The sequence below is a fragment of the Sarcophilus harrisii genome, chromosome 6 (assembly GCF_902635505.1).
Source record: "Sarcophilus harrisii chromosome 6, mSarHar1.11, whole genome shotgun sequence".
Taxonomy (NCBI): Eukaryota; Metazoa; Chordata; class Mammalia; order Dasyuromorphia; family Dasyuridae; genus Sarcophilus; species Sarcophilus harrisii.
In genome coordinates this window covers 193252044-193279098 of record NC_045431.1, presented here as the reverse complement: position 1 = coordinate 193279098, position 27055 = coordinate 193252044, and the positions used below count along the sequence as shown (strand labels likewise).

The 27055-nt window shown below is 37.0% G+C and overlaps 1 protein-coding gene across 3 annotated transcripts in view; it reads left to right on the top strand.

The window, feature by feature from the left end:
• The window catches only part of TMEM175 (transmembrane protein 175), a 37772-nt gene extending 12529 nt beyond the window's left edge, over positions 1 to 25243 (top strand). For all 3 annotated transcript variants that reach the window (XM_003773507.4, XM_031941640.1, XM_031941641.1), the window contains 7 exons: positions 546 to 597; positions 2283 to 2318; positions 4483 to 4566; positions 9491 to 9655; positions 21013 to 21091; positions 22708 to 22846; positions 23801 to 25243. In XM_003773507.4, coding sequence (XP_003773555.1) covers positions 546 to 597; positions 2283 to 2318; positions 4483 to 4566; positions 9491 to 9655; positions 21013 to 21091; positions 22708 to 22846; positions 23801 to 24464 — 1219 coding nt within the window. In that variant the 3' untranslated portion in view covers positions 24465 to 25243. The remainder of the gene's footprint in view (positions 1 to 545; positions 598 to 2282; positions 2319 to 4482; positions 4567 to 9490; positions 9656 to 21012; positions 21092 to 22707; positions 22847 to 23800) is intronic.
• Positions 25244 to 27055: the final 1812 nt, after the last annotated feature.

Sequence of the window (27055 nt, the reverse complement as noted above, 5' to 3'; positions counted from 1 at the left end):
AAGGTGCTTGGAGAGAAACCGTCCTGGGGAAAAAGACCACCGGCCAGGAAAATTTACTCTAGAAATAGCTTTGAGTTTTGTTTTTGAGTTGCTACAAACTCCAGAAGTGTTGGTGTGGCAGCTCTTTCTGACTATGTCTGTCACCATTATCTGGCCTCTAGGAAGTCAAATCAGATGGCCAGGTTCTCCTTCTGGCTGCCATTGATGCATTTTTTTGACAAGGCATTAAACCTCTGAACTTTTGTTTCCTCATCTGTAAAATGGTCATATTGACACCTATACTACCTCACAGGATTGTCAGGTTTTATTACTAGCAACAAGTAACTATCATCTCACTAAAATACTCTGAAAAAGACAAGATTAAAAAATACCTTAAGTGGGTTGAGAAGTTATAGGATCAGAAGGGAAATTTTTTTTTAATTTTCTAAATAATCTCTGATATTTGTTAACAAATGTTGCTGAATTATCATACAATTAAATATGAGAATACATTGTTAACTACTTTTCTTTGGTTTCATCTTTTTTTAATTGCATTTTTTTTCTAGACTATTCCAGGTGATTGGAATGATAGATGATACTTTGGCTTTGCTAAATCTGGTGAGTTTTCTTTTCCTTCTTTTTAGAAATAATTTGAGGAGTAGCTAGTTAGTGTAGTGAATAGAGCACCAGCCCTGAAGTCAGGAGGACCTGAATTCAAATTTGGCCTTAGACACTCAATACTTTCTGGCTGTGTTAACCTGAACAAGTCACTTTAATCCCAATTGCCTCAGCAAAAAGAAATAATTTAAACTTAAAATTTGATTCTCACAAAAGTGAAGTTGAGATGAATAATTCTTCTCCTCATGTCCCAGGGTAATTAACCTAATTGTCTTGACCTTAATCTAACATAACAGAAATTTATTTTGTTATAGAGAATTCTTTATTTCTACCTTTTTTAAAATAACTAGATCTGTTAGCTCCAGACAAGTCAGACCATGCTGAGGAACTATCAAAAGATCTTTATCTTTATCTAGATAGTTTGATGTAAAAAAGCCAAGAAGATAAATTCTATTATTGCAATTAAGTTGAGTCAGTATGAGCTGTAAATTATGTAGGTATCTAGCATGCCAAGCTCTATAATTTCTTTTAAGTTAAACTTGAAATAAAGGGGAGATGTATTAGAGTGATTCCTTCCCCCCAATAAAATTTGACATTCTTTCCATGCTCTCATCTGTCTCTTTTCACTTTCTACTTATCACTCCTAGGTCATATAAAATGTGTCTCATCTTTCTTCCACATTACATGCCTTCAAGTATTTTAGATAGCTATTATGTATCCCCTGTGTCTTCTCTTCTTCATATAAAGCATCCCTTTACTTGTTAATTCTCACAAGCCACGATTTGCCTTCCTCCTCATTGCTCTCCTTTAATTATTCTTGTGCTTCCAGAACTGTGGTGGCCCTAACTGTGCTCCACTTATAGCCCAACCAGGGCACAGGTCAGTGGAGTTATCACATCTCCATGTCCTCCATGTCTGTCTGTCTCTCTCTCTCTCTCTCTCTCTCTCTCTCTCTCTCCTCTCTCTCTCTCTTTTTTTTTTTTTTTTTTTTTTTTGGCTGAGGCAGTTGGAGTTAAGTGACTTGCCCAGGGTCACACCGCTTGGAAGTGTTAAGTGTCTGAGATCACATTTGAACTCAGGTCCTCCTGACTTCAGGGCTGGTGCTCTAACCACTGCTCCACCTAACTGCCCCTCCATGTTTCTCTTAATGCAATCTAAAATATATGAGCTTTTTGATTGATGGAATTAATCATTTATTAAACCCTATCTAGCAATACCTTCCCCATCTTCTACTTTAGGAAATTTATTTTTTTAACTCAACTATAAGCTAACTTTTTTTTTTAATCAAAATTCCTCGTGTTAGCTCAGCATATTGACCTGTTAAGATATTTTTGGATTCTGGTTCTTCTATTTAACATGAAAATATCTTTCCTAATTTAATTTCATCTAAAAATAATAAGCTCTCTATATCTTAATTCAGGTAATTGATAAAATTACTGAGGGCCAAGACAGAGCCCTATGACTTTGAGAAGGAAGGAAAATTCCTTGGGTACGCTAAAAAAAAAAAAAAAAATAGGATCCAAGATGGTTTTTCTCTGCCCTGCCTTCACCCCAAAACAGGTTTGTGAGGTCACTGATCTTCCATTATTCTTACATATACTATAGCTGGAAAGAGAAATACTAAAGGGGATGCACCAGAATATCTCTTTGATTCAACATGGTTAATGACATGTTTTCTTTTACAGGCTTGTATGATGATTATTACTTTTTTGCCATACACGGTAAGTTAACTTCAGATGCGTCTTATACCAAACATAGATCATCAAATGTCTCCTAATTTTACTGTGCTTAATTTAACTTGCCTTTTCCCTGCTGTGGAGGCTAAGGAAAAGTAGACTCAGGCTCTGCCCTCTGGCAATCTGAAACAAATCTCACACACCTGGGACAACTAAATGTTAAACTATTAAACACCAACAAACTCTGGAGTTTTGTATAAAGAGAAAAGATTGGAAGGCCGGAAGGTGGGGAAGAAAATGTATATTGAAGATCATTCCTGTGAAAGAGAGATTAAATGTATTTTATTTGTCCCCAAAGTAGAAAACTAGGACTGACTAGGTTTGTATTACCAGGAGGCATCTTTCAGCTCAGAATTACAAAGAACTTTCTCACAATTGAAACTCATCCCATTCTGGTTTGTGTTGCCTCAAAAAGTAGTGAGCTCATTTATTGTAACTGTACAGAGGTTATATAAACACTTGTCAGTGATATTGTAGATTGTAGACTCTGTAGGTTAGATTAAGTGGCTCCTAAAGTCTCTTCCAATTCTGAACATCTGTGAACTGCAACCCAACAGAGATTCCTATTACCTGCCTCACTAGAATGTTAAAACATCATTAGATAAATAAAGATCTAAAATGAACTTTTAAGTTCGTAGGGTACCATGTAATATTTATATAAGTATGCAGGAATAATTTGGTGAATTTTAAAATGTCATATTTTGAATTATTTCAACATATAAAAAGTATTTAAATGAAAGTTTTTTTAAAAGTAATTTATTTTAAATTACCATAGTAGCTAAGAATACAAAAATAAGTTTTACTTTTCAATTGTTAATTATACATTCATGGATAAATCTCTAACCTGAATTAAAACTTCAAATGTCTGTTGTGAAACACATCCTCATATTTCTAAACCTTCCCAAAGACTTTTTTTCTCAGTATTTTCCAAATACATATAAAGATTTCAGTGTTTGGAGAGGGCTGAAACTCTTGAGTTAATGCACTGAGGTTGGTTCAAGCACTTAGGGCTAATTAGTGATTGGACAATATTCTATAGGCATATGCTTGGAAAATGATCTTTCCCACTATCCTGTGCTGGCTCAATGATTGGTGTATACAGAGGATTGTAGGAGGGACTAGGGGGTGGAGTAAGACGAACCAGGGTCACTTTAGTGATAGATGAGGAAGGAGGCAGTTGTGGAGATTCTGCTTCTATCCTGTTCACTTCTATCCTTAAAGACCAAGAATAAAGACTTAGGACTTTTGCTTATCCTGACTCTGGCTGATTCTGGGGTGTCCTGGGTGCTAGTGTAGTCGTCACAAATGTTCATTTTGTAAGATTTTGTATTCCAGTTTTTTCCCTCCCTTTCTTGCCCGCCTCCCTTTTCCTCAACAAGCAATCTGATACAAATTATACAAGTACAATCTTTTAAACATATTTCCACATTTGTCACATTGTGCAAGAAAAACAGACCAAAAGGGGAAAACAAATGAGAAAGAAAAAAACAAGCAAACAAACAGTAATAAAAAAGGTGAAAATACTATCTTTCAATCCACATTCAATTTCTACAGTTCTCTCTCTGGATGCTAATGGCACTTTCCATCTAAGTCTATTGGAATTATCTTTTTCCCAAAAATTTTTAAAGATGGATGCTTATCAGTTTGAAATAAATCCTCCCTGGAATAAAAGGATCAGCTAGCTATATCATGGCAGGCAATCATGCTCCTGGGACCCTGAGGGCTAATGATAGTCTTTTCTCACCTGACTTTTTTCCTTTCTCTTCTTCCCTTCTCCCCCCCCCCCCCAATTTTGATCTCTTCTCTCTTTCCCCCTTTTTCTTTCTTCCTTCCCATTGAATCCTTTTACTTCTATCTCTAACCCTCCTCTCAATTTCTTTTTCCTTCCTGCCTGCTTTTCTTCCTTTCTCAGATATATATACTTTAGACCTGTACTAATGAACATCAGTTTTGCCCCATGCTCAGGAATCCAAAGACATTTCACTTGGGAATTTGATATTCTTCAATGTTCCCTTCTATTTTTGCATTTTATTGAAGAGGAATTTAAAGTTCAAGGTGGGATAGCATTGTTAATTTCTAATTTCATAACATTTCTTCACAAATGGTGGTGTCTCAGTAAAGTGCTTAACATTTGAACTTTCCTTTGCAGTTTTCCTTAATGGCTTCCTTTCCTGATGTGCCTCTGGGCATTTTCCTGTTTTGCATTTGTGTCATTGCCATTGGCCTCAGTCAGGTACAGTAAATTCAAATGACTTTTTTTTAAGTTTTGTTGGTAATTTTTTTTTACATCTCTCTTTCCATCTGGAAACCTCACTACTCTATCAATATAGAACCATTCTTATAAAAGTCAGATGCTAATGCTACTGAGGGCCTAAATATTCATTTAAAAAGATCAAACAGAAAACAAAGAGAGAATGGGTGTATGGTGTAATATGCTGGTTTAAACCTAATTTTTGCCAATTTATTTTCCAATTTTCTCAGTGATCAATCAAATAATAAATCTTTCCCCACATAGTACATATTCTTAGACTTACCAAACCCTAGGATTCTTTACTCGTTTGCTACAATGTCTTGCTTATCTAGATTATTTTCCTCAGCTTCTTCATCTTGACTCCACTTTTGTTTCTAACTTCTTAATAATCAGACCTGACACAAAATTGAACCCACTGCTTCAGGAAGTGGTGAATTCCATGCTCCTAATCTTTAGTAGAGAGCAGATGAGCCATGTGTCAGTGACATTGTGGAGGAGATTCTTGCTTTTAGAATGAGATGGACAAGGTCCTATCTAAAATTACTTAAAGCTCTGAGATTCTAGAATTCTATACTTAGCAAACAGGATTATATTATTGCTGCATTATCTTTAGCTTATATGCATTATCCCTCAGTCCACTAATGGAAGACAATTCCAATGTGGTGTTAGTTATTATAGCAAAAGATAACAAATGAATATCTGGGGCCCAGATAAATTCAGCTTGGGACCAAGAAAGGGTCCCTGAGATTCAGGGTCCCAATAAAGGTATACCTGGCATGATTCCCACATGTCAGTAACTCCCAAAACCTCATTTGGTAAAGAGAGGAAGATTAAAATTAAATTAGAGCAGCTAGGTGGTACAGTGTATAGAGCACCAGCACTGAAGTCAGGGGAACCTGAATTCAAATCCGGCCTCAGACACTTCACATTTACTAACTGTGTGACCCTGGGCAAGTCATTTAATCCCAATTGCCAAACATAAATAAATAAATTAATTAGAGATCAGATAAAAATATGTATTACTTTTAATACAAAAAGATAAGAACCCCCTCACTATCTATTTACTCTTAAAAAGTTATTTTGTACAAAAGAAAAACATTAATAACAAAAAATTTTCAATTCTTATCCACTTGCAATAAAGATCAAGAAAACATAAAAACCCACTTATAATAACAAAAAAAAATTTTTAATTGGCATATTTACCCACATAGAAAAGGAACATTTACACACATAGGGAAAGGAAATGACAATCCCATAGGTAATATTTCTCTGTCTATACTTGAAAGTGGGTTAAACCTCAGGGAAATATATGAATTAAAGTTTAAAAACAGAAATATAAAATGTTTTATTTATTAGTTTGACTAGTTGAAATAGTTATAGAAGACTAAGATAGATTTCACTACCTCAGGACAGCAATAACAAGAATAAAATAATGGAAAGCAAAGTTATTATTTATAAAAATAAATGTATCAATGGCCATAGGTCCATTATTAAAATAGTTACAGAACCGATTAATAAACAAGATGAATAAATATATTGTTTACAGAAAATATTTATGCAAAAAATTAAATTAACAAAAAAGGAACAAAATGGTCAAAGGAAAGTTTGAAAAATTAAGAGCAAAAATAAATAAATTAGAAAATGAAAGAATATTTGAGTTGATAAATAATAAACTAGAAAATTTAAAGAAAATAGATGATTTTTTAAAATATGTATAAATTTGCCATACTGTTTGACAAGAAATACTCTTAATAAAAGCTAATGTTCACTCATGATTTTAAAGAGTAGTGATAAAGGAATCTTGCTTCGACTGAATCAAGAGTATCAACCTTAAATCAACACAATGCAATATACAGTAGAGAAACATTCACAATTAAATACAAGTATGGTCTAAGGATGGCCACGTTCACCACTTTTATTATTAGTATTGTAATAAGATGGGATAGGGAGAGGGAATATTAATAACATTAAAAAGAAGAGGTAAAAATATCATTATTTGCCGAGGGTTTATCTAGAATATTCAACTATCTCAACTGGTAAATTAATGGAGACAATAAATGAATTCTACAAGATTAGAGAGTACAAAATCAACACAACAAAAGTTTTCAGTTTTTATCTACTAGCAATAAAGATCAAGAAAACAAAACCCACTTAGGAAAAACATCAAATATTGGGACATTTACCCACATAGAAATAAATGCATAATCCTCCTTGTCTAAAGACAATTATTAAATCATAATGATCGGAATAAAAGGTGACCTAAATAATTGCAGATTGTTAGTATTTGTGAATAAACTGGATTAAGTTAGTGAAAATGACAATACTACCAAAATTACCTTCTATATTTGAGGTAAGAGACCCCAAGACATCTGATTGTCTCCTACTTTAATTATTCTTATTAAGTACATGCTAATTCAATTGTTTTTATGTGATGTTGGATTAGGCTGCTTGTCATTTGGGATGCTACCCAGTGTGGGTAGCCTGCATTGGCTTGTGCAATTGGCTTTCTTTAAGCTTATAGAAAGATAGGGTATATGTATTTACCAAGCAAGAGAGTGTAATATTTAATTTGTCCACCAAGTGGCACTAAAACCATCAGCAAAATGATTTCACCATAGCCTATGACACAAAAAGAAAAGCTTCCCAGCATCAGATGGCCTGATGGTCACAAAGCCACCCTGGCCAGATTATAAATATGATTAGGGGAATAATGAAATGTGGTCCAAATTATTGGAAGTTTATAGAAAAATATCTGGCTCACTATTTCCATATTCTCTCTACATCTAGAATTTTACCTTCTTGGTCAGTCAGTAATCCTCTATATTTATAATCAGTAAACTTTCTCTAGCCAAGCAGTATATTTAACATAGCAAAGATGCAAGACAGAGGTCTTCAGTGTTGCCATGTGAGTATTCCAACCAATCTGTAACCTGAGCCCTTCATATGGGAGAGGGATGAGGAGAACAGTACTAGTGTATAGAACCTAGTTCCAAGTTTCAGATCAAAACAGCAAAAATCACCAAAAAAGAAAACAAGGAATACCAGAAGACAGATCCATCTCCCAGACTTCTCTAGCTGGTGACATTTTTAGAAGTTGCCTGTCTTGGCCACCAACTTAGATTTTGCTTCTCTGTAATAGTTCCCACTCCCTTCTGAGACTGATGTGTCCTTGCACATAGGCCCCTGAGGCTGCCATTTTGGCCTCAGTCCTCATGCTAATGTTCCAGGGTCAAACCATATGGCTGCCAGTAGTATGTTCTCCCAACCCCCAGAAGCTCTGTCTCAAGGTCATGATTAGGTATAAAAGGAGCAAAGGCATACCTGTATCTCAGATAGTTTTTGTCCTGTACTGAGTACATGCTGGCCAAGTCCTGGTGTTTTCCTAATGAGAGAAGAGTATAATGATCATTAGAAGCTCCATATTATTTTTCCTTTTCTTTACTCTTACCCCAGACTCTAGGGCAAAGTATGATTTGTGGGAGATAACAGAGGAGTATGAATTCTGGCTGAAGGAACAGAAATATTGAAATTACTTTTAAATTTCAAGTCCCAGGCAAAACCTGAGTTATCCCACCCATGAAGTTATCATAAATAATTAAAAGTCAGTGAAACTCAGTATTCATGAAGTTGGGAGTAAGGAGGTGTGTAGATAGGTAAACCTATTCAATTTTTGTGGCATTGCAAATTTTACTGCACCTCTTTTCCATAAAACGTAGGAAAAGTAATCATGTTCTTTGAACAAATAATTCTGTTCAGAAATCACCTTGAAATCCTGGCCTTCAAGTGAAATTGACCCTTAAAGTATTTTTTTTTTAAAGCTATCTTCTCAAAAGTTTTGTAGGCAACATTATTTCTGTTTACAAGAAATTTGAAAGAACTCAAATGTCCTACAGGAGAATGGTTCAAATGTTGGTACAATAATGTAATTGAATATTATAGTGCAATTAGGACTTACAAATGTAAGAAATATAAAGAACTGGGACAGGGGGCAGCTTCATAGCACAGTGGATAGAGCACAGCCCCAAAGTCAGGAGTACCCAAATTCAGACACTTAACACTTCCTAGCTGTGTGACCCTGGGAAGCATTAATTTAGAATTAATGCTAAGCCGAAAAAGAGAGAGAGGAAGGGAAAGAGGGAGATCTGAGTATTCAGAATAACCACACAAGAAGAAAAGTGAATGGGAATCAATAGAGGAAGAAACTGGTGGAGACTTAAATTAGTATCTAAATTAATTAAACATGACAGTTACATGGCAAGTTTAATTAGCTCTGCTGGAATATATGGCTTATTTGTATGCATGCTTGCCTGTTGTCTTCTTTAGTAAACTGAGCTTCTTGAGCTTAGCACAGTTACTGGCACATAGTAGGTACTTAAACGATGTTCAATATTAAGCTTATGATAAATTTAAAAATAAAAATCCTATTTGTTTCTTAAACATTCCCATTTTCAAAGATTATCAGTGTGAGTGGGCATTCCTTCCACTGACATAGATTACAATCCAGTTTTCTGTGGTTTAGCTCAAGACTTCATGAATTGATGTGGCCAAAAAAATCTATCTGGAGGCCAGCATTCTGGTGATGAACCTTTCCAAACTTGGCTGGGCTGGTTTTAAAACAAAAAATATTCCATTGCTGAATAGCCTGAATTCAGAGCTTTCTTAACTTAGTAGTGACTGCAGAACTAAAACATCAAGATCCACATCCAGGGTACCTTCCTATCAGTCACTTCAACAGTGCTGTTCATCTTTCAGAAGACAATATTTTTCCCTAACATGAAGACAATATTTTTCCCTAACAGCTTCATGTTCAAGGAGCCAGTGCAGCCCATATTTCTTTTTCTCACTTTGTGTATCAGACTGTTCATGCTGGTTACATATGCTAACACTGATTTCTTCTCCCTCATAGGCAGCAATTGTGACCTATGGGTTCCATTACCCATACTTACTGAATCGCCAGATCCAACAGTCAGACAACAAGGCCTTCTACAAGCAGCATATCTTAAATATTATACTCAGAGGACCAGCTCTGTGCTTTTTTGCCGCCATCTTCTCCTTTTTCTTTTTCCCTGTGGTAAGTTTCTTACCTTCTATTAAAATCACAGTGTGAAGGCCCCTGGGTTCTCAAAACTTTTTGCAAGTGGAGCACAAGCTCAAGCAAGTTCTACCAATATGGAAAGGTTTCAGAAATGGGCCTAGCAGCAGACTATACCATCTAAAGAAGAGCCTAGGTAAGTTTAAGGAGACTTATCATTAGCTTGGCTGCAAAGGGTTGAATTCTTAAACCACAGAAACTCCCAAAGACTGCCTCCTAAAACATAGCAACATTGCCGACTACATCACTGAGACTAACCACATCCATGAAATCAAAAGTCATTCACATTAAATCCTAATGATGCTATTCCCCTAATGATGGCTTTTCATCAGACAAGATTTGGAAGTGTGCCTCTCAAAAGAAGAGATATTTAATAACATGGAAACAAAAATATAAAAAATAATAAAAAGTATAAGCATGTCTAATATAAAATGTAAACCCCATAATTAGTGATTTGGGGTTTTCAGCTGGATTTTCCCTGAATTTATCACTTATAGAATTTGATAAAGATGTTATTCTTTCATAGAATCACTGAGTCAGTAAGTTGGAAAGGATCTCAGTAGCCACGTAGTTCTACCTTTACCTAACCAAGAATCTCTTATGACATTCCTGATAACCAGTAATCCACACAATGAAGACCTCTCATTAAAGGGAACCTACTATTTATCAACACAGTCCATTACCCTTTTGGGTCAAATTAATTTCACTTCCACAAACATCTATTAATTACCTTCTATGTGCAAGGTTCTGTGTTAATTACCACAGATACAGAGTTAAAAACAAAAACCCTTACCTTCAAGTAGCTTACATTTTAATGATTATTATTTTCTTCATATTAAGCCTAAATCAGCCTCTTTACAATTTCTCCCAAATTGCTCTTATAGTTCAGACAGAACAAATAAACCTTTATAATTCATAGAGATTCCTGTTATATCCCTCCTCCCCCAAGTTTTGTTCTCTAAGCTAAGCATCCTCATGGTTCTAACTGATCCTGTTCTCTAGTCCTCCCCCAGTCCTAGTCACCCCTTTTTGGATCCATAGTAGTAGAAAGTTTCAGAAAAACAAATTCAGACTTGGTGTCGGAAAAAAACTTCCTAACTGAGTTTTATTCCAAATAGAATGGGCTGCCTCTGGGAAGTGGTGGGTTTATCCTCACTTGACATCTTTAAGCAGAGATTAAATGACATTTAGCAGACATGATAGAAGTAATGATTTTTCATGCACAAGTTGAACTAGATTGTCCCAAGGTCTCTTCCAGCCTAAGGATTCCATGATTCTGTGATTTCTTCTTTAAATACAATGCCCAGAACTGAGCACAGTTATCCAGATTTGGTCACGATACCAAAAACCTGAAATTCCTCACTCCAATTCTGGTTCCTCTCTCAGTGAAGCCTAAAATGACACTTGATTCTTTAACCACTAAATCATGTGGATGTATTAATAATAATAATGAGCTAGCTTTTAGAGAGCACTTTAAGATTGATAGAATTAGATAAAGATGTTATTCTTTCATATAATCACTGAGTCAGCGAGTTAACATACATTATTTCATTTGATACTAAGTTAGCAATCTGCTAAAAAATCCCAATCTTTTTCATATGAATTCTTATCTAACAATGACTCCTCTTGTCTTGTGAGGTTGATTTGATAAGTGAAGTTGATATGAACCCATATGTAAAACTTGACATGTATAACTTTTAAATTTCTTCTTACTCCATTTAGCGACATGTTGTAATATAAATGGAAATAGTCCTGAATATATAGTCAGGAGACCTGAGTTCAAATCTCAGACACACTTACTGTGTAACCATTGGCAAATCACTTAACCTCTCAAAATCTGTTTCTTCATTGTAAAGTAAAAGTGATAATAATACTTGTACTACCTATCTCGCAAAGTTAAAAAAAAATTCATTGCAAATGTATAAATATGAATTGTTATTACTGTTCAGTCCTATGTTTTACCATGTCAAGATTTTTTTTTTGGATCCTGATATTATTATAAAACATATTAGCCATCCCTCCCCCATAGGATGGGTTATCTGCAAACTTGGTAATGTTTCCACTTCTGGTACAGTGGAAGGAGCACTGAATATCAGGGAGTCAAAGGAAGTAATTATAATCCCAGCTATACCATTTATTACCTATGTGATCTTGATCAAGTTAACTTTACCCTCTGTGGGCCTCCATTTCCTCATCTGTAAAATGAGGGGTTGAACTAGATGAGCTTTAGAGACCCTTCTAGCTTTAAAGCTCTATGTCAGGGGGCCTCAAACTTTTTAAATAGGGGGCCAGTTCACTGTTCCTCAGACTGTTGGAGGGCCGGACTATAGTAAAAACAAAAACTTTGTTTTGTGGGCCTTTAAATAAAGAAACTTTATAGCCCTGGGTGAGGGCGATAATCGTCCTCAGCTGCCACATCTGGCCCACAGGCCGTAGTTTGAGGACCCCCTTCTCTATGTGATATTTCTTCAGACACCCTAAACATGTTTACTAGCACAGGACAAGGACACATCCCTTGGGCATTAAACTAGAGAACTTGACCTCCTAGTGATTATTCTTTATTCAGTTACCCATCTCCTCTACTATTTTCTAGTCCATATCTCTTGTTTACAGTATAACATGATTTTGTCAAACGATTGTCCTTACAGCATTATTTGTCAAAAATAATTAGGTTAATCCAGCCTAACTTGTTCATGACAAAACCATATTAACTTTGTCTATGGGTAGAAACCAGGTATTGATCATCACCTAACATCATATACCAAGATGAGGTCAAAATGGATTCATGATTAAGACATGAAAGGTGATACTTTAAGCAAATTAGGAGAACAAGGGATTGTCTACCTCTAGGGTCTGTGGAGAAGAAAGGAATTTATCACTATCTTTTATTTTTAATGTGATTTCCCAACACATACCTCCTTTTATGTGCTAATTTTAGTAATTCTTGCTTACTTTTTAGTATTCACAAGCCTTTCCTTTGTTCTAAATTTTTGCCTTAAAGCAAACTAAGCATTGGTTTCTACATTTGACAGTATTCACTTTTTTCTGAAAATTAATAAATTAACCCTTCCTTTCTTCCAAGGCATATTTCTTATTCTTGAAGATTTTTTAAAAGATCACCACTCATGGCATTGCCAGTTCTTTCAGTGCAATAGAATATACTTTGGAGAAGTAGGTTTGCATAGGAGAAAGAACACTGGATCTGGAATTAGAAAAAACTGAATCCATATCGGTGCCTTAGTTTCCTCAACTATAAAATGAACATAAAAATAGCATCTATCTCTAAGAATCAAATGAGGGGACACATGTAAATGCTTTGAAAACCTTAGAGCTCTTTATAAATGGTAACTCCTATTACTTCCATCTTGGTCTAGTGTCTTGAACTTATTGATAACAGTTGGCTATAGTCTTACATCTTTTCACTTCTCTCTGGTTTTCATTTCTTACTAATCATTTTTAATCCATTTTTATTCCCCATCCAAAGATCATTATTTCTGAAAGAGAAAATAAAAGAAAAGTGTTAAATAAATAAACCTTCTTACTATTGGCCATTATCATATTCCAGTCTGCCCCAAATCAGTAGTGATCCAACCTCTTTTTTCATTGCTCTTTTTGATCCCATTGTAGCCTTTAAAAGATAATTTTTTTCCTTCCTTTGCTTTCACCAGTCTCAGCTCAATCTGAACTTTAATGCTCCTGACACCAGTCTTATAGGATCATGTCACCATTCTTTTGTATTTATCCTCATTTATCTGTCCTCATTTGTATTTTTCATGTATGTCTTTTAAAAATCTGAAATGATTGATGAGTTCCCTGTGTAGCCATTTTTCTCTTTAAGTACTGCTCTTTTTCCTCCTCATAATAATATCTGCTTAAGTCTTCAAAATTTTATTCTTAAAAATTTTCCATTACTCTTGGGACACCCTCCTTGGAAGAATATTACCCATTTGATCTCATCCATCCATCCATCCAGTCTCTGGACTCTTTAAAATCTATATCCCTGAAAAAAATCCAAATCCAAAAATTCTACTTCTGTGAACTCCTGAAAGCCTCTTTGCTGGTCAGCACTAGAAATTTTCTAGTGTCTTTATTAATCAGATCCATAACCCCACCCAAAATATAATTGCCTTTCTATGAAGATTTCTCACTTGAGGTCTCAACCTGTAATGCCTTATTCCTAACTGAACTAGAACAATTGAATTCTCTTCTCCTTTTCCCCACATCAGATTACAGGCATAGCAACTCCTCCATGGTCAGCATCTTTCACTGAATCCTGTAGAAACTGGGAAAAAAATATCATGTTTTTCCATTTCCTTTTCTAACTACTATTCTTCTCCCCATCCTGTAGCTCAGAGAAACCTGCAGCAAACAAAACAAAACATTAGAAAAGTCAGAGGAAGAAAGGAAGAATTGACTTCCATCAATCCTGCTGCAGTGACCAAGACCTGAATCCTTAATAAGGAATTAATAATTCTCATTCCCATAAATTCAGTCCTTCAATAAATCTATAATTTTGTTCATATGGATATTCCATTAGTCTGTCATTGTAGGATAGAGAAAGAAAAAGATCTACCTCATATACTAAAACCTATTTCTTTTAACAATGCACGAACACCACGGGGGATATGGCTGTCCATCCATTATTCCTTACTGTCATTACATATCCAGCCCATTTTTATTCTACTCATATATTTCCCTGGTGACATCATTTTCACTGATGCTCCTATTCAATTACTCATTTATACTGTGTTGTAATGTAATTATATGCACAATGCAGCTCTCCATTACTCTTTAAGTGATTAATCCTCAGTTTCATTTCTTTAAAGACAAGTCTTTCCATGACTTATTATAGCCATAGATTATTACTAACAGTGTTAAAAAAAAAAAAAATGGGCCTTTATTTCAGAAAGAAGTTTGCGGTCATTAAAATAAATAGCTGCACAGTTTACCAAAAGAAATCCATCATCCTTTCTTCCTTCTATTCATTTCTGAGTCCAATTCATTGTTCGTTTGAAGTGTCTGATCCATAATATATCCATCCAAATGTATATTATAATATGGACAACAGCAGTTTTTTCGTCCACTTAGAACTCTTTTGAATGATTATGGATATTATTTAAGAGAATCTGTAGTGTTCTAGGGCTTAATGCAATCAGCCACAATGTCATCCACAAACAGAACATCTGTAAGATCTCACTATCCATGAGAAATCTTTCTTCATTTTGGACTATCTGCTGGATATCTTTCATGACAGTGGCAAATACACTTGGTGAGCAAACATTTTTGTGTTTTAAGCTTCACTTGATATTAATGCTAAGAAGGGTCTTAAGAAGTTTTTTCTGTTGTGTTTTTTCAAGTAATTTTGTACAATTTTGATGTTTATGGAAGATACCTTGGTGGAAGGCCTTTAAAAGGTAGTGTTTTGTACTGTGGAATAAAATCTACTATAAACTGTCTTGTGAAAGCCTTTTTGCATATCTTCATCAATAATGTGCATGATGTATGAATAGAGTATTTTTATGAAAACTTTGGAAAGATGAAAGGATAGGAAGATGAATAAGTAGGGTTTTTTTTTTGTTGATTTTGACTTTTTTTGTAAAAATAAAAATTTTCAATGTCTCTGGATTTCTCTCTTCTTTCTCTTCTCTTGAGAATCAATTTATCAGCGTCCTCAAAACTATGTTATCTCCTGCAGAAAGAAATGGTCTTTCAAAAGACATCTACTCTTTCTTTTTTTTTCTTCAATGGTCTTTCAACTTCCACGTGCAGTATATGCGAACCTGTGATGTCAAGGCCAAATGTGATCCTTGATAATGGAAAAAAAAATGCTTTGAAAATCTTCACATATATTTTCCATTTTTCATGTTTGATGTAATCATTCGTTTCACTCTTCAGTGTACTCTGAATCTTGGATCTCCAAGCTTTCTTTAAATTTGTTTTCTACTGATTATTAGTTTTATAAGATAATACTACTCATAATTTTCTACCATCCTCTCTGATTTAAGGAACAAAGATTTATTACCTTTTGCTACCTTGTCTCTCTTTCCTTAGCAATTTGAAATATTTCAGTGCTAAACATTTCTAGCTTTTTAATTATTGAAATAGATTTATATCAGTTAAATTTTTTAAAGAAATGGTTATAATTTGTTTTAAAAACCTATTCACCTATTTCTCATTTTCCATTTTCAGTGATTTTAAATAGATCAGTTTTAATTATGTCATATTATTTCATCATTTTCATTCTTCTAAGTTTTGCATTAATTTTAATCTTGACCCTAATCAATAATCTGCCTGTATACAAATTGGGCACGGCTCCCATATCTGGAACATGTCATTTTTGCTAAAATATAAAAAATTCTCATTTTTGTTTCATTGTTTAGTATCCACTTTTAAAAAAAAAGTCCCTATTTTTCTTGATAAAAGTATTCATGATATATAGACATGCAGTTTCTGTATTGTCTTTTAGTTTGGGGCCTCTCCTGTTTCTTCCTCCTTGACTTATTTTTCCAATTTATTTTTCACTGCCCTTCCCTTTACTTACCTTTGCATTGAAGTGACCAAGTATCAAAGTATACACTGATTTAATTTGAAAGATTGCATTAAATTCTTTATAGAATTTCTCTACCTTCTCATCTTCCAAAACAGATATTGGTCCATAAACTGCAGCTATATCCATGATATTTTTATGCATGCTTTTCGTGAGCACTACAACATAAGATATAATGCAAAAATGCAAATCTCTCCATCAATAATGTTTCCTAACACCTCTGGGCACATGATTAGACCCACTCTGACAAATCCTTTATTTTTCCTTCAAAGAGAAATTATGAGCTCTTTACCCATTTAGCTGTGACTTATTATGGTTATCAATAGCAAAAATAACAAGATTAATACAATTTAGTTCCTTTAGTAGTATGCCTCCTCACAGGACACCAGACAAGGACTTCATGTAGAGAGAACCAATAATGAAGTCTTTGTTATGAAAGGTCAAAAAGGATGTGATTCTTAGCACACTGTGCTTTCTTTTCCAGCTGCTATCCCTGTAGAAACAAAGGGGACCACATAGGCTATACAGGTTGCCAAGGCAACTGTTTTAACACACCAGTCTGTTGAGGATGAGCCTCTCTGCAGGTAGCTAAACTGATCCTTAGAAAGCTTGGTAGAAGCAGTTCTAGAGCATGTGCTTTCCTGTGTGGCCTTTGAGAACTCTAAAACGGAAGATAGGAGAGTTGGACTTTGTGGAGGCTGACAGGTACACCAGGTACCAATGAACAGTCTATGGGAACACATCATGCCTACAGGGTCATCTTGTATATGATATGTATTATAGATAGCAGAACTACATGCAGATTATATGAAATACAATGGCCATAGGCAGATTCATGTTATATTACTACTATTCAGCAGTCCAATAACTAAGCAGTGATAATAACTAATTTTTTTTTCATTTTCTTTTAAAAACTTTATTGTGTATTTACTTTGGCACTTTTTTTACTTTTTGAATTCTGAATTCTTTCCTTCCTTCTTGCCTATCCCTCACCCATTGAGGAAGCAAGAAATGTGTGGTATCTGTTATACCTGTGAAATCATATGAAACATTTACATATTATGACTATTAAATTTCAAACATAGAATATGTGTAATTCTTTGCCTTCTGGGCTTTAACCTATATAGTTGCTCAAATGAATGTTGTCATAGCTCAGCTAGAGCAGAAAACCTAGACCCCAAAATATAGATTCAAGAAAAACCCCCAAAATATGAACTATGAATTATTTAGGTGTCTAGTCTGACAGATCAGATAGGACTTTGAAGGCTTTCCGCAAAATACCCAATATGACTATGACTTACAGTTTCCCCATCCAGAAAGAAATTTTGAATATGGCATTTTTCTGCCTCTCTCTAAGAATAAATACAACATATTGTTGTTGAATTTTTAAAATAAACTTCCTAAATATAAGATGATGAAGGAATGACTAGGTGATTTGTCTGGAAAGATTTGAGGGCTATTAGGAGTGTCAGAGGGCAGCCAAGAACACTAATGCAATATTGAGCAGCATTTTAAGTGAAGCATTATGTCCAGAACTAGCAAGGTAACAGCTGTGCTGTCCTCTACTTTGGTCAAATTGTATCGTATTGTATTCACTTCTGGACATAACATTTTAGAAAACACATGGCAATCAAAAAAAAAATGTCCTTGCTTTCAAGTGCCAGAGACTGTTTGGTGTTAGGGATACAAAGAGATACAATAAGCAGTATCTGCCTTTAAGTAACTTATATTTTATCATGCACTGGCGCGCGCACACATACACATACACACACACATACACACCCCTATCTTTTTTTCACATCTATATTTTAATTCCTTTTTTTTTTCTTTTTTTGGCAAGGTATTTGGGGTTAAGTGACTTGCCCAGGGTCACACAACTAGGAAGTGTTAAATGTTTGAGGTCAGATTTGAATTCAGGTCCTCCTGACTTCAGGGCCTGTGCTCTAGTCACTATATCATCTAGCTGCCCCTCACACATATATTTCAAAAGTAAAATTGAAGGGATTGAAAAAAGACTTCACGTAGAAGGTGGCATTTGAATTTAACTTTGAAGGAAAGTAGGAAGTCCAAGAGAACCAATGGAGTTTATTGAGTAGAGAAATGGTAGACATGTGCTTTAGAAATGTTACTGGCAGGCATGTGAAATATGAATTGAATAGGAGAAAGACATGGAACAGGGAGACAAATCAAGAAGTATTGCCGTAGTCCAGGCAAGAAATAATGAAGAATTAAACTGGGGTCATAGTCATATGAGATCTTATACAAGATTTGGGATATAGATATTTTGTTCAAAAAAAGGCAGTGTGGATGGTGAACTTCTTAAATTGACAACTTATATGAGGATCAGATGAAGAGATAGCTGTCTTTAAGAATGTCTTATGGGAAAGAGAATAGAATTATTCTGTTTAGTTATAGAGGACAGAATTGGGATCAAATGTATAGAAGTGACAAAGAGACATAATTAGGCTTGGTGTAAAGAAAAACTTCCTAACAATGAGAGCCATCCAAAAGTAGAATGAGTTTCCTCAGGAGTTAGTGGGTTGTTTCATGAGATGTCTTTACATAAATGCTGAATGATCTCTTGTTATGTATGTTGTAGAGGGATTTTTTCATACTTTTTCAACTATGCTTTGAATTAGATCTAAAATTTTATAATCTGCAGATGTAACCCTAATTCTCTTCTACACTTCTTTTTGCCTTATAAGCTCCCTACTGGATATCTCTACTTAGACAGGCATCTCAAACTGAAGATATTCAAAACCAGATCCCTTATCTTTCCCTTCAAAACCACACTCCTTATCTTTTCTTCATATCCACTCCATTTCCATACTTTTATTTCTGTTGAGAATACTGCCATCTTTCCATTTATATAGATTCACAACCTGAATCTTTTAACTTTTCCCTTTCCCTTATCTCCTTCAACCAGTCATTTACCAAGATTTTTTCATTGTATCTTCTTTGTGCCTTTCCACATTTGAAATGTACTCATCAGGTTAGCCAGACTGGTTTTTCAGCTCTTCCCTGAACATTCTGTCGCCCATTTCTTTGCCTTTGCAACAAATAGGCTTTCTCCCTTTCCTGAAACATCATACTTCCTCATTTCCACTTTCTTAAATTTCTAGCTTCCTTCAAGATTCAATTCAATCCCCAGTTTCCATGAAAAGCATTTCTTAATCCCCCTAACACTTTAAGTAGTAATCTCTCCCTAGTAGAATGCAAATTCTCTGAGGGCAGGAGCTGTTTAATTTGTGTAGTTGCATACCCTTTGCTCTGAAGTATCTTAAATATAGGCATTTAGCAAATGTTTATTGAATGGAACCTTATTATGTCAGAAATTCAAGAGAAAGACCTTAAAAACCAGCTTTTTTTTTTAATAGTATTTTATTTTTCCAAATACATAAAAAGATAATTTTCTATTAAATATAACACCAATACTATTATGCTAAGTAATAGTATAATGATCTCCTGGTTCTGCTCATTTCATTCAGCATCAGTTCATATAAGTCTCTCCAGGCCTCTCTGTATTCATCCTGTTGGTCATTTCTTACAGAACAATAATATTCCATAATATTCATACACCACAATTTACTCAGCCATTCTCCAATTGATGGGCATCCACTCAGTTTCCACTTTCTAACCACTACAAAAAGGGCTGCCACAAACATTTTTGCACATGTGGGCCCTTTTCTCTTTTTTATGATCTCTTTGAATATAAACTCAATAGGAATACTGCTGGATCAAAGGGTATGCACAGTTTGATAGCCCTTTGAGCAGAGTTCCATGTTGCTCTCCAGAATGGTTACATCAGCTCACAACTTCACCAACAATGCATTAATGAAACCAACTTTCTTTTGACAGAAAAAGTTTGAGGCCTAGAAAAGCAAAGTGCCTTATCCAATGTCACTCAGAAAGTTAGTGGCAAAACCACTATTGAGATCTAGGACTTACTGAGGACTAGAACTCAATAAGATCTTCCTTCTCTTTTTAAGACAAGCAAAATTTTCTTCAGTGATCTATTTAACACTTCTTCAAGATAATCCATTAGAGTATTTCTACCCCAATAATATCTTAATTTTTATTTGCATTAGATTAAGAATGTACAAATGCTTTTTATTCACTGAGACTAAGAGCTAGTTTCCTGACACTAGTGTGCTTTCACCACTCAAAGATGCCCAATCCAATGCTAAGCAGGGGAGTATGACACCCCAGCCTCAGGCCACCACAGTGTTTCACCAGATCAGTAATGGTAGCTCGCCTCTGAAAGAGAAGGCCACTTTCCTCCGAAGACAATTTAAATAAAGATAGCAGCACAGTATATTGAAAGAATATTGACATTAAAGGTTAAGAAACCGGGGTTCTCATCCTAGCTCTGCCACTGACTATGGCAAGTTTCTTTGGGCCTGTGTTTCTACATTGATTAAAAGAAAAGGATTTAGACTTGGGGCTCGAAGGCCCTCTTGAGCCCTGACATTCCATGGTTCTAGGAAATCCTATGTGAAAAACATGGAGGATCCCCTCCAACTTGGTCCACTTTGTACCCATCCAAGCACCTGAAGAATCAATCTGAGTAGCATGATTCCTCCAGATCCACTGGGTCCTACCCAAAGAATCCCCAGACAAAACGTGTTTGTACTTCATTGAATTCTTTAAATTCTGTGCTTTAAATACTGTCTGTGTTTGGCCACCAGGAGCTTGAATGAAGAGACAAATACTATGTTAAACGTCAGAAATGAAAACATGCAACTAATGTTTTTTTTTTGTTTTGTTTTTTTTTTTTTTACTATTCCAGTCTTACCTTCTCCTTGGTCTCGTCATCTTCCTCCCCTACATCAATAAATTCATCATGTGGTGCAGAGACAAACTTGTTGGTAGGTAACCCATGTTTCAGTGTAACTGATACCAGGTAACCCCTGCCTCTGTATGTTCTTGTCAGCCACACCTTTGTTTCTGACTAAGGCAAGGGGCTCCTGTGGAAATAAAATTCTATTAGTGATAACAATTGATGTTTATGTAGCACTGCACAGTTTACAAAGTGCTTTTAACAAGTTATTTCATTGGACTATTTGAGCAGCACTGGAAAGGAGAGAGGCAGGGATTATCACTCCCATTTCACAGACCAGGAAATTGAGTTGGGCTGTAGTGAACCTGGAACTCAAACTCAGGTCATCTTACTATGTTTCCATTGCTCTTCTCAATTGCCCTACTCCTAGTTTTACATAACACTTTGCCATTTCAAGGGCTTCCTATCCCTCATCTAATTTGATCCTTACAACAACTTTTTGAGCAGGATTAAAAGCTCAGGTCTTTTCACCCATATTGCAGTGTTGTCTGCCCCGCACTGTGTTCCAGAAGAACCCTGTGCTGAGCCCTGCGCTTGGGGAATGAAAACTGGGACAACTAATGACTTCTGGTGACCTCATTCCTCTGTGCCCCATCTTTCCCCTCTCTATGGAATCTTTCACATTCCTTTAATCATTTGATATTACAGAATACTTTAGGTTTCAGATTTTTGTGAAATGTTACTCATCCCCTCTGCTCTCTGTGGCAGTTTGAAAGCAGATGGATTGGGACTGAGTTCTTCTGAAGGCTCTACCATTCTGATGCACAAGATTCACAAAGATTGCTATAAATTCTGATATGATGAAGATTGTTCTCGACTATTTGGCGTGGAACTGAGTGTTATTAGATTGCCATGAAGGGAATTTTGGACCTGTTTAACAAGCACAGCTCAGGGTCCCAAGTGGAAGACAGTCACCAGGGCCTCACCTGAGCACCTCTGGCCCTTTCTGCCCCATACTGCACCGTTACTGAGATGTATCCTAAGCAGACACACAAAGAGGAGTGAGGTACCCTTTGACATCACTCTCATGAAAATGTGCACTCTTATGAAAATATCCCGAGGATAACCAAGGATGTGCTGGACCAGCACTAACCAGTCTCAAAAGAATATATATAGTTCAATTTTTATTTATAATAATAATAATAATATAATAATTCCCCACCAATGGAGGGCACCTATCAATTTTTTATAAGGCAAAGTCTTACTTAGATAATAGAGCAAAGAAGAAAGAACACTGTGCACAGACAGGCCTTGTTTCAAATTCTAATTCCAACAGTGCAACCATCAGCTAGCAAATTAGCCTCTCTGAGTCTGAATTTCTTTACTTGTAAACTAGGAATAATAATTTACTACATACTCCAGAGGATTGTTGTGAGAAAAACACATTGTTATCATTAAAATGTTATATTAAAGTAAGTTATTTTTGTTCCTGAGTTGAGAGTAACCTGAGCCTCAGGATTTATTCTATATCTGCTCATTAGAAGGCAGACAGACAAAAACTACAAAGCAGTCTGGAGTGGGGTAAGGTGGGATGGGAAAGAACCTGTTTGGCTGTGAGCTAGTACACTGGGATGGGGGTCAAAGTCCCCCTGCTCAGTTTGGACTCATCCCTGTTGCTTAGCCCTCTGCTTTGTGCACTGACAGGTACCAAACCAGAAGAGCAACCTCAGAGCTTAGAGTTTTTTACTTTTAACATCCATGAACCCCTAAGTAAGGAGCGAGTTGAAGCCTTCAGTGATGGTGTGTATGCCATTGTAGCGACCCTCCTCATCCTGGACATTTGGTAAGGTTTTCTCCTGCCTGACCAAACTCTTAAAAGTTCTGTAAATACAGTGATATTTATATTTTTTACACATGGTAGCCGGGTTGTAAGCAAAGCTAAGATGGGGGCCTTGGTTACCCTGATTGTGTGGTTTGGAATTAACCTTGTGCTTTAGTTATAACTTGAGCATAGGATAATATCAGTGATCTTGGTATCCAAATATAAAAAACAAAACTAGTAAAGTATACACGTTCTTGTGAAACCCAGACAGACTGCATAGGTCAGTAATTACTGATGGCCTATCATTAAACCTCAGCTAAATAAACATGGTTAATGAATCTGTTCATCTTTAGTTTCTTGATACGCCCTTGGGAAGGCCAGGATTGTTGTATAACATCAGATGCACAGAATCTCAGAGGCAGCAAGAACTTCAGAGCTCGTCTAGCCCGGCCTCTGCCCAGCCTGGGAATCTTCACCCCAGTCTTCTGAAGAGAATGGGTTATTTTCCTAAGATAAGCAATGAAATGTGGCAAGGTTTTCTGGCTTGCAAAAGGGAGCTTTGAAGCAGAAGGCTTGCAGATAGTTGGATGGGCTCTGGGTCTATGGCAAGAACATAGAAAGATATCTGACTTAACATCTCATTTGGGATCCCTAATAAGAGGCAAGTAGCAAGTTTCAAATTCAGTGTGTCACAAGACACTGGAGGGTAGAAAGGAGGTCACTAGTGGCCAGCAACAAAGAGCCAGCCTACCTAATGAGAGCAGGGCTGAGGGAACACTTGCATGCAGACAGGACCCAGGCCAGTGACGCTGGTAACCAGAACAAGAGAGAGGCTAAATACTCCTGTGACCCAGTGGTCCTGGATCAGTAACAGTCCCCCTGGGAGGCTTTGGATCCTGTCACTCAGGCTGCTTCTAGGCCAGTTTTATGAGGCTCTGGTAGAAAAATGACCATCTTATTTTTAAATGTCAACAGTGAGGACAATGTCCCTGATGCCAAAGAAGTTAAGGAAAAATTTCATGGCAACCTTGTTGAAGCTCTGAGAGAATACGGACCAAATTTTCTGGCCTATTTCGGCTCCTTTGTAACAATTGGTCTCCTGTGGTTTGTCCACCACTCCCTCTTCCTCCATGTCAGAAAGACCACCCAGTTCATGGGCCTGCTGAACACATTTTCCTTGGCCTTCATTGGTGGGCTCCCACTTGCCTATCAGCAGACCACAGAGTTTGCACAGCAGTCCCATAGTGAAATCGAGAGCATCCGTGTCAGCTGCGTCATCACCTTTTTTGCTGGCATCTTCCAGTTTGCTATCTGGAGCACAGCCTTACTGAACGAGCAGGAGACCCTGCACCCCTTTGCCAGGTATGGGGGGAAGGAACATGCCTTCATGTTCGCCAAACTCGCCCTCTACCCCTGTGTCAGCCTGGTGGCCTTCTCTTCCACCTGCTTCCTGAGCGAATTCAGTACGACCATCTTCCACCTCATGCAGATCATCGTTCCTTTTGCTTTCCTCCTCCTCCGTATTTTTGTCCGGATTGCACTGGCCATCTTAAGGTCGGTGATCACTCTGACCAGGCCCGAGGAGACCCTGTTACAAGATGAGGAGACGAGACTATGTGCAGCTGAAATACTGTCATAAGCCGGCCTCTGCTGGAGGCTGGCCACATGGGGCTTCTGGGAGCTCTGGTATCTTCAAAAACAAAGGAGGAACAGCAACAATCTGCTCCAAAATCAGTCGTTTGTTATTAGTTCTTTCTTTGTGGTCTTGTTTCTGTGGATTGTCACACTTTTGCTCTTTGAAAGACTCAGAGATTGGCACTTGTGGGAAAGGTCAGTTTTCCTTAGTGACTGTTTAAGCTAGTGCTTCTCCCAGCAGGATGAAATGGAATGGTGGGCCTACTAGTGGAGGAACCCCACCTGCGAGCAGCTGCAGGAGGTTACGTGGACCAGCCATTTCTAGCTCTCCCTTCTCCTAGGTGAAGGACATGATGCAGCTTGAGATCCACCTGAATTCTCCTTCATCTTTAAGCAGCATGCTGAGTACCGACCCCAAGCTTCCCAGAGTATGCAGAGGTACCCCGGGCCGTCTCCTGCTCTCTGACAGGGCGACAGTGTCCAGCTGCATCACTCTTAGTGTGAAGTTTGCAGGACCTGTAACCTTGGTTCCAAGCTTTCCACAGAACTTATGTTCAACAGATGGGAAAGAGATGTCCTTACGTGTAATAGGTTCACATTGTGTGCAGGCTGCCTTTTTTATGTCATATGCAATTGTGAAGTTGCTGAAAGGAAAGCCCTTAGCCATGCTTTGAAAATCCTTAGGTTTTGTAAGTCTCTGTAAAGAAGACAGTGTGTCATTTCCTATTACAGTTCACCATCTTAAGCATTGTCTTTGCTCTTTGTGTCACATCAGACTTTGTTGAAAAATAAAGTTAAATTCAATGGTAACATATGCTTGATCTTTATTACTTACTGTTTCTTGATAACAAGAAAGCATCTTTCTTCCAAGAACTTAGAACCTAACCAAGTCTGACTTTTTCACATTTCCTTTCCATAATCTGAAATAGCTCATTTCCAGCATTCTCACACCAAGCATTTTCATGATTGTTTAGCTCAGAAGACATTGAATTTTACTTTGTTCATGGAATATTCAAAGTTGGGGGTCCTACAGTGGAACTATGGAAATGAGAAGAGCAAGCAAGGTACAGTGTAGGGATAGACCATGCAAGATAAAGGAAGCACAGAGGACAAAGCAGAAGATGCTGTGTGCAATGGGGATGAGAGTGAACAGGGAGAAATAGTGCCATGGATAGCTCAGGATACCTCCCAGGGCTAACCAAGAACTCTGCAAGGTTCAGAGGGATTTCACTAGCCCTCGGCATAGCATCCCTGGCAAATGGTTAACCCACCTTGCTGACCTCTAGGAAGCCCAGGGGTCCCACTCTACAGAGTGCTTCTCACCTCTAACGTCTCTGCTCCCTGGATCTGCCCACTTCCTCCAGGATTGGCAGGATCGTTTTTTAAAGGCCCCATAAGTCTGGTCAAATCTTCAGCCAACCAGGATCAAAATACAGAGAAAGAGATAGATGGAGCAATCATCAAACTCTGACTAAGCTCTGGGGATACCAATACAAACAAAAAGGCAAACGGCCCCTGCCTCTGAATACTTTATGTTGTAATGGGGGGAGGGGGAAACACAAAAAGGGAAGCTAAAGATGGAAAAAAGAGGGAATACTCTCATGGGTGCAAGGTGAAGTCATCCAGCGAGTCATGAGCTAAAGCTGATCTAAAGTGCAGCTACTTCCTCAAAGAACGTTTGAGGGAAGAAGCCCAGCATTATGATTAGGGAGTCAGGGGCAGGCAGGCTGAAGTGAAGGCCCAGATGTCATTTTTCTTTACTCTGAGGCTTGGAGCTGGACATGTTTGGGTCTAACACCTTAACTCTTAGCTTCCCCTTATTTTCTGCGATCTCACCAATGCAGCGAGGAAGCCCCTATATCTGTGACATAATTATCATCATATCTAATGATCTGGTGTTCTTTGTGACCAAAACCTTCAACTAGCAAAGAAGACTTTGTGGAATACATTCAAAAGAGGGTCGACGTATCCCCTAGGAAACAGGAAAAGACATTCCTGGTGGACCATCACAATTCTGCTCCATAAGGTCCTCTCTCTCCCTCCTTTCCCATTCTGCAGCTTGTGGAGGGAGTACACCCTGCTTCTGTTTTATGCTTTCATTGGCTCCTTGGATAGAACCCTCCTACCAGCAGTTCCTGCCTTCCTTGCTTCAGACAGCAGACTAGAGCACTGGGCCGGGAATCAGGAAACCCTTAGTTCAAACTTGACCTTAAACAATTACTAGCTGTGGGACTTTGGGCAAGTCAATTAACCTTCCTGTCTGCCTCAATTTCAACTACAAAATGGAGATAATGATAATAGAATCTATCTCTCAGGGTAGTTTTGAGGGTCAAATAACATGCTTAATTAGCATAGTGTCTTAACACATGATGTTAATTAGCAAATGCTAAATTAGTGCATAGGAGGAGATTAATAAATGCATGGTTCCTTGCCCTTCACCACCACCATCCTCTATAGCCTTATTTTCCTGTAAATTCATAGGGTGGTTCTTCTCTTCCCCCAATGGGGAAAAGCTAAAAAGAGAAATGAGCCATTTTGCCCTATAGGAAGGAAACTTATTAGCACTAACAAAGGCATAATGCCATCCCATTTCTA